At 37.1% G+C, this 12772-nt stretch overlaps 1 protein-coding gene across 5 annotated transcripts in view; it reads left to right on the forward strand.

The window, feature by feature from the left end:
* Positions 1-12772, forward strand: part of NMNAT3 (nicotinamide nucleotide adenylyltransferase 3) — a 29193-nt gene that overhangs the window by 6839 nt on the left and 9582 nt on the right. The window contains exons 2-6 of one of the 5 annotated variants that reach the window (XM_063338724.1): positions 884-961; positions 3060-3196; positions 7279-7400; positions 7701-7783; positions 11692-11875. In XM_063338724.1, coding sequence (XP_063194794.1) covers positions 7750-7783; positions 11692-11875 — 218 coding nt within the window. In that variant the 5' untranslated portion in view covers positions 884-961; positions 3060-3196; positions 7279-7400; positions 7701-7749. Of the gene's footprint in view, positions 1-876; positions 962-3059; positions 3197-7278; positions 7401-7700; positions 7784-11691; positions 11876-12772 lie in introns of all 5 variants that reach the window. The other 4 variants (XM_063338725.1, XM_063338721.1, XM_063338722.1 and 1 more) reach the window with 4 other exon arrangements.

The following is a 12772-nucleotide window of genomic DNA, read 5'->3' on the forward strand; positions in this document are numbered from 1 at the left end:
GGTGCAAACTGGTATTACCATATTTAAATTCAAGCAGAAACTACTGCTTTTTTGGTCTGTAGGCCATTTGGCAAGAGAGAAAACTTATTGAAGTATTCTGGACTGGCTTAATTGCTTAGTTTTTATGGAACACATGAAATAGAAATTTATTCCCCTGGCACAACGTGCACACTCAGTTAATGCCTCATAAGAGCACAGTCATCTACTTGTATGTAGTTTGTATTCAGTTGGTGAAACTAGTTAAGGACAGTCTGCTTCATGTGTGTAGGTAAAATGCATATGGCTTTGAACTGAATGTTTGTAGAAGCCTGTCATTGTAGGGACACTGGGACGCTGTAGCACTTAGAGGAAGTGTGACTGCCACTGTGTCACAGAAAGTGAAGAGGCTTTCTCCTCTGTGTGAAATTCTGTGTTTAAAGTTTTCTCCTCTGTTTGATTTCTCAAGAGACCTTAGCTGAAAAATCAGTTAACTCTTTTTTTTTTTCCCTGTTATTCTGGGTGGTCTAATGATTTTAAATCTTTGTTAATTAATAACAGCTAAGGTAGCAGCTGAGTCAGAAAGTTTTGTTTGAAATCTTAAAAGTTGTACCATACCCGTTGAATAAATTTAGGATACACTATATAGGGGATAGTAGGAATAAAAATGCTGATGTTTTGATTTTTATTTACATATATAGATATTTTATATATATGGTATGTGTGTCAGAGGTATATATGTATAAAAACATCATTTGAAATGCCTCTTTGCTATATGTTTACTGTTAGTACTGTTCTTGGTTTGAATTTTTCCTATTTCTTTTTGTCTTTTTTTGTTTTGTTGTTGTTTTGTTTTGGGTTGAGAGTTTCCATAAGCAGTACCGTCTGTTTATCATTAAGATTACAGGTTGAAGGCTTTCCCTAGAGTCTCCGAGGTATAAATGAGTAAGAGCTGCAATCAAACCATCCAACACATCTGTTTCAGGTGAGAAACAGAGAAGTCTATAGAATTAAAAGCTTCTTTTAAAAAACAAAAGAAATCATTCAGTTTATGACCTTTAAGATGGCAAATAAAAGAAAAGAAAAAAAACAGGAAAGGAAATGTAAACTACACTTCATCAGAACAGGAGAGAGGATATCAGAGCCATCAACTAGCAGATGTAAGAGCTAGAGCTGCTGCTGATACATGTAGTGGGGAAGAATGGGTATGTGTTTTTCCCCCTGAACACATATTTGTTTGAGTGATATGGCTTGGCAATTGGGTAAAGTTACATGACCGTGTCATTGATTTTACTTTGTCACATAAGATTGTAATAAGTCTGTTTGCAGTGCTGGATGCTGAGCAACATCATGGTAGTTATTACTGTAAAAAATTTCTGCTTCTAGGAAATTCTTAGTCTGGAATTAATTAGTTTATCATTGAGAGTTCAGCATTGACTAATCTGTGGCGATAGAATATATCTAGCAAAAAGTTGGGACTATAGGAGACCACTGACATGTTCTAGCAATGATTTATTTTTCAGTTAATCGTAGATACTAATGTTTTGCTACCTGTTTCAAGGCAAAAAGACCTTTCCCTATACAATGAAAATACATTTACAGAATTGCTGATATTGAACAGAAGAACACCTTGATTTTGATTTTTCAGAATAAAGAACCTGTGAAGTTTGGATACAATTTTCACGTATGAGTTTGTTAGTGTCTCTACAGGGATAGTAAATCAGAGTGAAGAGTAAATGAACTGATAGAGTTGGCAGCTATAGAACATCAACTGGATATTGATTTGACCACTATTGTTAAATTTTTCTAAGGAAAGGGAAAAAATATAAGGGAATATAAGGACTTGGAACAGTGAGAGGTATGCTCTGAGCTGCAGTGCTTTGGTACACTGCAGATGGAGAATAGGATTTGACTAAACGGAGCACAGAAGCCATACCAGATTCGGTCTATTAACTCAAGACTGGCTTCTAAAGTTTGGGATGCGGGTGTCTTCTGCAGGAAGACCTTTACAGTGATGGAGAGAGTTGGAGGCCAGGGGAAGGGAAGGGAAGAGAACGTTTTATGTCTGTTGTATGGGTGTGAGCATTGTGGAGATTTCAAATCCTAGGAAAAAAAGAGGCCCATCTAAATATTGGATTCACAGATACATATGTGGGACACAACTGTGTTTTATCATGCTGCACATATCCTGGATCAGTTGTAAAAAGAGCTATGCAAATAAGTAGCTCCAAACACAGTGGCTAAGTTACACTGATTTCTGCTGCATTTTTATTGAGATGACTGACATTTTAATTAAATTACATAAGGCTTGTTTGTAAATGCACCTGCAAGGCTTCTAACAGCATTGCTCCCCACCCATTCACCCTATTCATAGCTTTTTAACGTCCCCGGTGTTTTCCTGTAACAGCTATAGTTTCTCCTCCCTGCTGTTCCCTGTCCTTGATCCACCATCACTTGCTCTGCCATCCAACAAAGAAACTATACAGGCAATTGCTGATAATCTGGCTAGAAGAATGCGCTGGCTGCTGGCTGGCCCCCAGCTGCTGCCTGCCCACCTCTAAGGAAGTCAGACCTGTAGGTTTGCGTGCTGCATATGGGGTTTTGTCATATGTTCCAAAGGTCCATGGTAAGAACTTATTTTTTAAAAAAATAATCTGCTTTGTTGCAGGCCTACAGTTTCCGAAGTTATTTATATGGGGTTGACAGAAAGACAGAATAAAACGTTGTTTTCTGACAAAAGCATGTTAAAAATAAATATAAAAAAACCATGTAAAAAAAACCCATGTAAAAAATATGTCAGTTTTTAATAATATCAATATGAATTCCTAGAAATACTTTCTAGCTGCCTCTGTATGTGGGGAAACAGAATTTGTTGGTGCTCTCCTAATAATATCAAAGAACACATGTGTTTGTGAGCTAGTACTTCCTGTATGCTGGGATGATACAGAGTGATCTTCTGATTCTTTACTAGTGTTCCAGGAATACACAGTCTGAAAACAGAGCCCCTTTTAGTTTGAGGAACAAGGAGTAGACTTCTCTTTGTCAGCTTTGTCTTTTATTTTACCTTTTTTTGTTTCCTTTAGGGTGGAGTTTTAATGTTTTGATGTCAGAATGAAGAGCAGGATACCTCTCATTCTTCTAGCTTGTGGCTCCTTTAACCCCATCACCAACATGCATATGCGTATATTTGAGCTGGCTAGAGACCACCTGCACCAAACAGGTCAGTAAGGTGTTGTTAGCATCATGCACACAGTGGTTTACTGTGAAAAGTAAGAAAGATTTTTAAAAATTGCTATATATAAACTGTCGCTTTAGAACTGGCTTAATTTTAATTTTCTTTATTGACCGTTCAATATGAGGTTTTCATGGCATATTCAATGTAGAAAGTCCAGCATTACCTCTTCCTTTGGCTCAGTACATAAGCAGGTATCATGAGTGCTCATGCAAATAAAATTAAGGTTTTATCAACAGTTTTAGGATCGTACTCATGGAATGGACTGAGCCTTGTGAAAGTGCATGCTTAAGAATTTTGAAACTGTGAAGAAACACTTATGTTCAAATTTCATGTTTTTATGATACGTTGTGTTTTAATACGAGGAAGTATTACAGTTAGTAGTTTTGACAGCTGGGTGAAACTGGAGAAAAGATGAAACCTTAATTATTCATTAGCCATCTTCACTAAGAGGTACAGGTTATCTCCCCTAGCAAAATAATTTCCTCATCAAGGAGATGAGAAAAGCTAGATGTCAGCAGGCTAGAAATTTTTGGCAACAAAGGAGAAGGGCGGGTAACATCAGGAACTTCAGCAAGAATCAGAAAAGCTACTGAGAAGCATTGAACTCTGAGCTTTATCAACTACTTAGTTGCTGAGACTTTTTTTTTTTTTCCATCTGGCAGCTAAAATACACACATAATATTTCTGGGAGAGGTTGGAAGGGAATCATAGTTTATTGGAACCTGACAGAGAAGTTCCTACAGAGTTGTCTTAGTAGGAACCTGAACAGAAAATAATAGTAAAAGGAATTTGTCTGTCAAATTGTGGGGAGGGGGGAGAGAATGTGGAACCTACTGATAGCGTTTTGCAGTAAAAGCAGCAACTGCATGCTCGCCATATACTTTGACTTTTATGAGGAAGAATTGCACAACTGGCTCTGAGGGCTGCCTCTACGAGTCTCTATAGTCCTGCAACTCTCAAATGATTTCACTGTTTCTGCAGAACTAGAAATAAAGGGTTAAAAAGGGATCTGAATTGGCTATTCTCACTGTAATTTTATAACTGCTTCTGCTGCCCAGGTGTGCAAGGAGTAGAAAGGTAATGTGAGACCAATTGGTAGTTCTGTTTAAGACATATGTTATAGTCCAGTAACTTATTTCTTTATCTTGAAAGAAGGATTGAACTGAGAAATGAATTATGACTCTGTCTGAATCAGAATTCATTGCCTGGTCTGCTCCAGGGTGTGTGTAACAAGACTCCACCCCTTACTCAGAGCAGTTCGCTTAAACAAGTCTAGTGAAAATCATATTAAAAATGAAATTTTGAAAGGCTGAAATGGAAGTTGTGCATTACATTGCACCTCTGTAACATCAGTGCTTAGTTCTGAATAGGTTATGACTTGCCTTTCAGCTTCTCAGTTTAATGTGTGGAGTCTTACTAGCATAAGTAATTCATGCATTAAAGAAGGGGACTTCATTTGTGTCTGGGTTGCCTACAGTGTCGTCATTGCACTTTCTGAATGCTTAGCCCAGGATGTCTGCAAAGCAAGAATCCTGTTAGCTTGTGGAAGCTTTACCCATCCCAAGTAGAGGTAACTTTGAAGTAACTGTAAATAAAGGTGTATGTGTTTATATGTATGGATGCACAAATCTGTTATACGGTCTTTCTTGCTACAGTGAAAACAGTTTCTCAAGCAGAAGGGGTTGGCAACATGCTATAACAATGATCGATTCTGGATGCCTGCCTGTTTTATGGCAGAACATTCCCACCCAGGAAATTAGTTGGTCATTCTCTCATGTTTTCAATCTCACGTTTCCACTTCTGCAGTTACCCAGGGATGGAGAGGAGAAATCGGAGCTTATTTGCTGAGAAGAAGCACTAGTTGCAGACTGGGAGCTGATAGTGAGGCTGGAGGACAGTGGGTTATACATGACTAAAGCTTGTTTGAAGTGAGGTAGTGGTCTGCTATCTTCACATTGTTCTCAGTTAAGAACAATGCACTTCCGAGCTAACGTACACACTGAATGCCTGAAAAGGTAACTAGCATGAGCGAAGAATTAACTAGCATGAGTAGTGATGTTTCTGAGTCTGTGAGAATGACTTTCTTCTGGTGCTACTTCAATATTTCTGCTCGATCACAATTCAGACAGAATCAATGAGTTGTGCAATAGCTTGGCTGGAGTTGACTTCACAGTCGGGTTTTACTGTTAGGAATGACATGACTATCCCTGATATGCATCCTGACTGACATCTCCAGTAATTGTGTCTGCCAGCTTTTTGCACATCACTTCAGTTTCAAATGCTGTCTAATCTTATTTTTTAATACATCCCTTTTTTAAGTCAGGAATTTTATTGAGTTTCTGATACTTTAAGCAATATCTGCAGTTTCATTGCCACATGTCAAGTAATTCATCCTTTTTCTGTTAAGATCAGTCGACAAACCTTGTCCTGCTGCCTTTTAAATACACCAGACATAACTACGTATGACTGAGTAACTCTAATGATTCTCTTTATCTGCGTTTTTTTTCTAGTTATGTGAATTTGACTTTTTACACATCCTCACACATAGCTATCATTTTGTCAGATTCAATCCTTGTTTTAAAATTCTTTCTTGAAACTTGCACTGACTGTGACAAATACCTTTCTAGTCTATCAATACCTAATGCCAGATGCTTTTATTTCTCTTTGAGTGCATTTCTCATTTGACCATAAAGTCCAAAGAAATATAACTAGAATCAATCTAAGATGTTTAAAACCTTGTTTCCCAAGTGTTGCTGGTGGAGGATACTTACATCACCAAGTTCCCAGATAAGACCAAAAGGGATAGAGGACAAAGGATGGGCGTATGAAAGCGAAGACATTTCTATCTGTGACAAGACAGATGCAAGGGGGAGGTTACAATGATACAGTGAGTTACTACATTATGAAAACTTGGGAAAAATGTGGCACAATGAATGGGTTGTGTCAGATGCAGTGCTGGGCAGCAGAGATGAGAAGTCCAAGCAGTAATTAGTCACTAACCTGCCTTGGGAATTCAGAAGTTTATGTTGTTCAAGGGCTGCATCTGCTTAAAATGGACTGATATTTTAAGAAAGGGATAGGAACAGATTGTAACAGTAGCAAGTCATCATAAATGCAGACTTCAGTTTGTTTTCCTGCAACAATTCTGATAACTGGTATTTGAAAACAACACAAACAACCTCGGTTTGATCCTACTGTTTTGATAGTGTGTATAGCAATACAGATACATGATTGGAATAGGATCAGATCAGCAGTAGTTCCTCACTACATATACAATAAATATTGACAGACATTAGTTAAAATTAACTGAACTTAAAAAATGAAAAGAACACAAATCTTTGACTTTTTTCATTACAAGATTTACAGCAGTGTTTGCTTAAATAGTAGCAGTACTTGGTTAATTTTATTAGGCTTTACCCTTGAAAGATGCATTCAGAAAGAATTAGAGCTATAGATGGCACTTTGCAGAAGTGCAAATCAAAGTAGCGAAAGCATAAATCTTAAGACATCTCAAGACGTACCACATCCCTAAAGAAAACACTTCTGTCACATAAAACTCAGTTTTCTGAATACTGTTATCAGTGCATGCTGTTTAGGCCCTAACTTTTTTCTGAATTTAAGGAATGCTTTTTCTAAGTGGAAGAAGTGTAGGCGTCTTTCTGTTCCACAAGTTTTGTTCTCTTACTCTAAAACCCAGCAGAATAAGGGGTGGGCATCCCCTGCTTGCAGTGGCATGTGGGTTATGCCCTGTATTTGACATTGGAATCCTGGCTGTCTGTTTCATACCATCTCTGAAGAGAAGCATTGCTTCCCAGCCACGTTACATGGCAAAAGTCAGCTTGGATGAGAGAATTTCAGAATAAGGTGTCCTGTGAGTAGAGCTACAATATTTTATTATTCGCATTGTTACTCTCAAGATAAAACCACCATTTTATCCTTCCGTTCTGGAGGAAATACTTATTTTTGTAGCTGTCAAGATACTGCCTTTCCTTCTTTTTGTACAAATCCAGTGAACTCTAGAGAAGTGAAGTTGTATTTAGAGGTCTTGATCGAAATGTTTATTTTAGATGTAACGTGGGGAGATCGCTCAGCCTTTATTTGAGGACTGATCATGTGCATGTTCAGTTACTCAGCTGTTGGAGGAGTTCCTGAAGTCGCAATGTATTTGAGTGGCTGTCTGACTACAAAGGTAAATCTGCATCTTCAGGCCCCGTACTTCACTCAATGAGGTGGATATGATTTATGTTTGTCTAGGTACTCATATGGCATCTGTCAATACAATTTTTGTGCATCATCTCATCTAATTCAGTGAATGCATCTTTCAAGCACTCTGAAGTGGTGAAGGTGGTGTCATCCATCCTATGGAGAGCTATCCTAAAAGATTGTCCATTACTGCTCTGATGTATTAGTTGTTTATGTTGACTTTCAGTGCACTGATTGCTGAGTTGTTTACCCCTTTGATTTTCCTTCTGTTGAATTTCCTTCACAGAAGGTGACTGAACATGCGGTAAAAAAAGTCTTGCCTATTTTCCTTTTTCATGCTTGGCAATCTCTACATACGTGTCATGGGAGGTAAGCATAGAATGGTATCCTTTTTATATTTAATGTGAACAAAGATGTTAGATATCCCTCCCTCCACCGCGGTAAAATTAACATTTTTGTTTAAACGGAACAATGAAAAATCCTTGTATTTGTTTTCCTAGCATTAGTAGGCTGAGAGTTCTGGGAGGGTAACTGTTGATTTCTTGTGGGTTCAAGGGAAACCATTACTATTACTTCAATACAGAATTTCATCATGCGATTTTTATGTATGTGTAGTCACACATAGAAGGCTGATACCAAAAAAAAAAAAAATCCAGTTAACTAAGCATATTCATAAAAGCAAGTGTCCCGGTGGTTGTTTCAGTGAAGAAATGAAAACTTACATTAATGTAAGCTCTTGTTGCTTCTTAGATGGTCAGAACATGAGATTGTGTTGTTACTCTTTTCCAACGTTATTCACTTGTGATAGCAAGTTTTACATCATTTTATGTTTTGAAATAGCTGCCACTTTCCTCACAAAGGGGGACTGACTCCTTGGCATTCAAAGTGATTTTTTATTTTATTTATGTATTTGATGTTGTGTGTGTACTATGCAGGAAAATTTAAACTGTTCATCAGACTCATTTTGTTAAATCTTAGATGCGTATGTAACATTACGCCCTTAGAACAGGCTTAGTGAAGCAGAGAAATGCTTATTCCTGAACAAACCTTCCAAAACCCAAACCAAAAATTTCCAATCCTGTGTCTTGCGGTGTTCACATTAATGCACTACTATGTAGAAGTTAGTCTCTTGTCCACTGCTGAGAAGGAAATGGGGGCAGTCTCCAGGAAAAAAACATAAAGGCTGGGGAATTTTCTTGGGCTCACACTTACAGACTTTGGATACATAGGACAGAACCTTAGATAGGTGATGAGTTAAAAACTGTCATCTTCATTAAGGTCTGTGGGGTTTGCGGGGAGGTTTTTTTGGGTTTGGATTTTTGGGTTTAGGGTTTTTTTTTTTTATGTTTGGGCTTTGGGGTGGCTTTGGTTGGGTGTGGGGTTTTGTGTGTTTGTGGTTTTTTGATTTGGTGGTTTTGGTTTGGGTTTTTTTTGGTGTTTGGGTTTGGTTGTGGTTTTGGGAAGGGGTGTTGGTTTTTTGCATGTGGATGAGACCTAAATGGTCTTTAAACTAATGTCCATATCTGCAGGAAGGGAAATTTTGCGTATTTGAGTTGGTATCACATTTAATTGATGTCATAGGAGCTACCAGTAAGTCTGACTTGTGGGGTTTTTTTTCTATTATAGAGTATAAGTTGGGTCAACTGAATGCTGAATGACAGGGAGTTTCATTGTAACCTAGAGATGAGATTGGCATTTGTCTGTAATATTTCTGTGTAAGCCTACATCAGTGAAACTTTTAAAGCTTTGGAGTTTTAAGAGGAAGGTACCAAACTACATTAAAATAAGTGTGTTGGCTCATCTACTGTTTTCAGTCATACAAAACGATAAAATCTTATGCATAGTAAATTTAGCATGAAACGTGCATCTTTTGATACTGTCATTACTTATGACTAATGTACATTGGTACTGCCTACTGCCTTTTTATAGTGATGTGCTGTAAACCTAAACTCTTATCTAGAAGATACTACTTGGGATAGTTACTTTGGTATAAAGAATCAGGCTGGATAAATGCATGTGCACGTGTAAGCACTGTTCAGCAGGGAGTAAAGTTTCTGGAAACTTTGTTTATGCTAAGCCAGTACTATTTATGCAGTTCTAGGCCAGACTAGAGACTGAAATCTTTACAACTCACAAGGATATGGCAGAGTTGCAGTCATTCTTGGCTAGCATGATCTCACACAATTATAATTTTTACATTTAATATACACATTTAAAATATAAGGGAACAACTTATATCTGTAGAAACTGAAAAGAAAGGAACTGAAATGTGAAAAATAAAATTATTGTCTAAGAAAAACCTTTTAATAAGGTGTCCTGGTTTCATCTACGAAAGAGTTAATTTTCTTTCTAGTGATTGCTGTGAAAGGAATGTCAATAATATATATTTTTTTAGTTGTTGCTAAGCAATGTTTATTCTTTCCAAGGACTCTTTTCAGCTTCCCACAGAAGCTGAGAAGGAGCATAGACAGAACAACGGAATGGCCAGTGGAATATTCCGTACTGTAGACATCATGTTCAGTATATACATGGGGTTAGCCAGGGGCGAGGATCCACAATCCCTGCTCTGGACGGTGCCAGTTCACCGGGCACTGAGAGTGACTTGTGTTATTACTATAATTGCTATTTTCCTTTTCTGTTATTGTTTCTATTAAATTGTCTTTATCTCAACCCACGAGTTTTTTTCCTTTCCCTTTCCCCTCCTTTTCTCCCTCTTCTCCCTGCCCTTCTAGGGGAAGGGGGAGAACTGCTTGAGCAGCTGCATGGTCCTGGCTGCCGGATGGGGCTAAAACACAACATAAGGGTAACATATTAATGAATTCAAACTGTCATTTCTTTCTTTTTAAATGAGAATTTGTTATAGCATTATAATAGTATCAAAGTACCAGAGAATAATTTTTTGTTCATAAGTCAAGTGAAATTATTTCCAATTTCAGATCAAGAGATGGACTTAAATATATACATATCTTTGCATGTTTCTGGAAAATTTTATCTTGCTCTATTGACCATTTTGCCTATAATGAGAATGTTTTAAAATAGAGGATAATTCGGGCTGACATTTTAGCAGGAGACAGGCCTGTAAATCTCACTGAATCTTAATGCTATTTTTTAAAGTCCAACTTGCTTAAGTTCTTTTGAAAATTTTAGCCTATTACATCAAAATAAATGTGACATTACTAAATTTTCAGTTTAGAATATTAAATTGTCATGTGCCAGTACGAGAAATCATGAGCCCATGGGTATCATTTTTACTACAAAGCAGTAGAGGGAACTTGCTGCATTTAAGTTTCTTTGTTGAAACAATTGAATTAGAAAAAAGGAAGAGGATTTTTTCCCCCTTCAGTATCATATTTGTCATAGTTGTTTAAAATGCATGTATTACATTAGAAATCATTTTGTTTCATTTCTGTTTCTTTGAAACGCCCTTTCTCTCTCCGTTTCTTGAGGGATGGAGCTCATATCAGTCCTTTATTTTCCTGTTGATTTATTAAAATGAGAGCTACATACATGTTCTTTTCCTTTTTTGAGGCCAGAACTGCAAATTCTAACAAAAAGAGCTTGTTGTGTTAATGATTACATCATGTTACAGGAGTAGAAAAATATGGGCATATTTTCAAATTGAATTAACATGATTGGCCAGACAGAAAGGGTCCTTAGTGGCTGCAAAACTGATGTTTGGACTGTAGTGCTGTATGTCATTTTAGACTCCATTAACCCCATCTTTGTTCTTGAATCTTCTGATTTGTCTGAATGCATTAATCACAGCTGCAGTAATATGCTATAATTCTTCCTTTAAAACAATGAAAAGGCACGATGATTTCGATAAAAAACAAGCATCAGATGCTTAAGTAAAAAGCAGTGGTCAGTTAAGTCATCCATTGCCCTGCCTATATAAAAGCTGCACTTATTGGAATATAAAACTTAATTATAGCAATTTTGATAGTTTGCACCATAAATTACAAATATCTCTACTTGCCTGAAAATTGTATAATTCATCTAGCTTTCCTTTTTGAATCATCTAATAGGGTAAACATATTGATAGTAATTGTGAGCAGTTCACAGAGGAACAAGAAGGCTGCTTTCTAATTTTTTAATTGCTGTTTCTGTATTAAAAATAATACCTAGATCAGGTTGTTCATAGCCTCTTATAACTTTGAAGTTAACCATGCTTTGAAGAGGTTGGACTAGGTGAGCTACCCAGGTCCCATCCACCCTAAATTTTCAAAATTCTGTGAAGATTACTTATCTTTCTTTTTTTCTTTTCTTTTTTTCAAAAGGAAGGTATCGGGTGATTGAAGGCATAATGTCTCCTGTTAATGACGACTATGGAAAGAAAGGCTTGGTTTCAGCAAAGCACCGGATAGCAATGGCTAAACTAGCACTGGAGACATCTGACTGGATTCGAGTTGATCCATGGGAGAGTGAGCAGGAGACATGGACAGAGACAGTAAAAGTATTAAGGTAATTACATTTTTTTTTCCTTTCTTTATGAAGTTACTGATTGCCAAAATTCTGTCAGGCTACCAGACCAATGTACAGAACTCGCTCCTGTAAAACACCCAAGCAAAGCAGAACATGTCTGTTTATGGCATCATCTGTTATGAGATAAAATATTAGATCTGTGAGCAATGAAAATTCATATCAGTTTCTTTCAGAAAGACTGCATAGTCAGTATTCTCCATCTGGAGTCTTTCCTTTCCTAGTGCAAAGCACATAGGCTTTCCCCAGACCTTTGCAATACTCCACAGTACTGCATTTATGCCATGTAAGTAGTTAGATGCATGCGGAAAGCCTTTGCCAAAAAAGGGTCTTGCAAAATTGTAGTCACTGAAAGAGTTCTGCAGCAAAGTTCTTGACTCATGTTATTCTCTTGTTTTTAAGTCTCTAAGCAGGTAATATAGAGATCTTAATCATAAATAAGAGGGTTTACAAACAAACCTATTCTTCAAGAGCATCCCTATTCTAGATTAGCTGTGTTGGCATTGTTATGCCTGCAGGTTTATCTATTTGCATGTCCTTGAAAAATTTTCGTATTAATGGCAAATGGCAAGTTAAACACAAGCCCGTAACTGCTGATGTTTTCTTCAGAATCACTGATTTTGTTGTGGTTTTGTGCTGGAAGGAAAAATAAAACAATTTGTCCAAAACCTGTTACCTTGATGTAAGGACCTTGAAATGTGCCTTTTTCCCATATGGTTGGTCATGGTAATAAATGCATTATGGGTCGAGGTATGAAAACATGAACTTCTTGTGCTAGCCACTTTTTGGAAATATAGATCTTACAGAAGTCAACAGATATTGTTAGAGTGAAAGACTTGACGGATGTCTTTCAAGAAAGAAAATGTGCTGTTAGAACTA

Source organism: Chroicocephalus ridibundus, chromosome 6, assembly GCF_963924245.1.
Source record: "Chroicocephalus ridibundus chromosome 6, bChrRid1.1, whole genome shotgun sequence".
Classification (NCBI taxonomy): domain Eukaryota; kingdom Metazoa; phylum Chordata; class Aves; order Charadriiformes; family Laridae; genus Chroicocephalus; species Chroicocephalus ridibundus.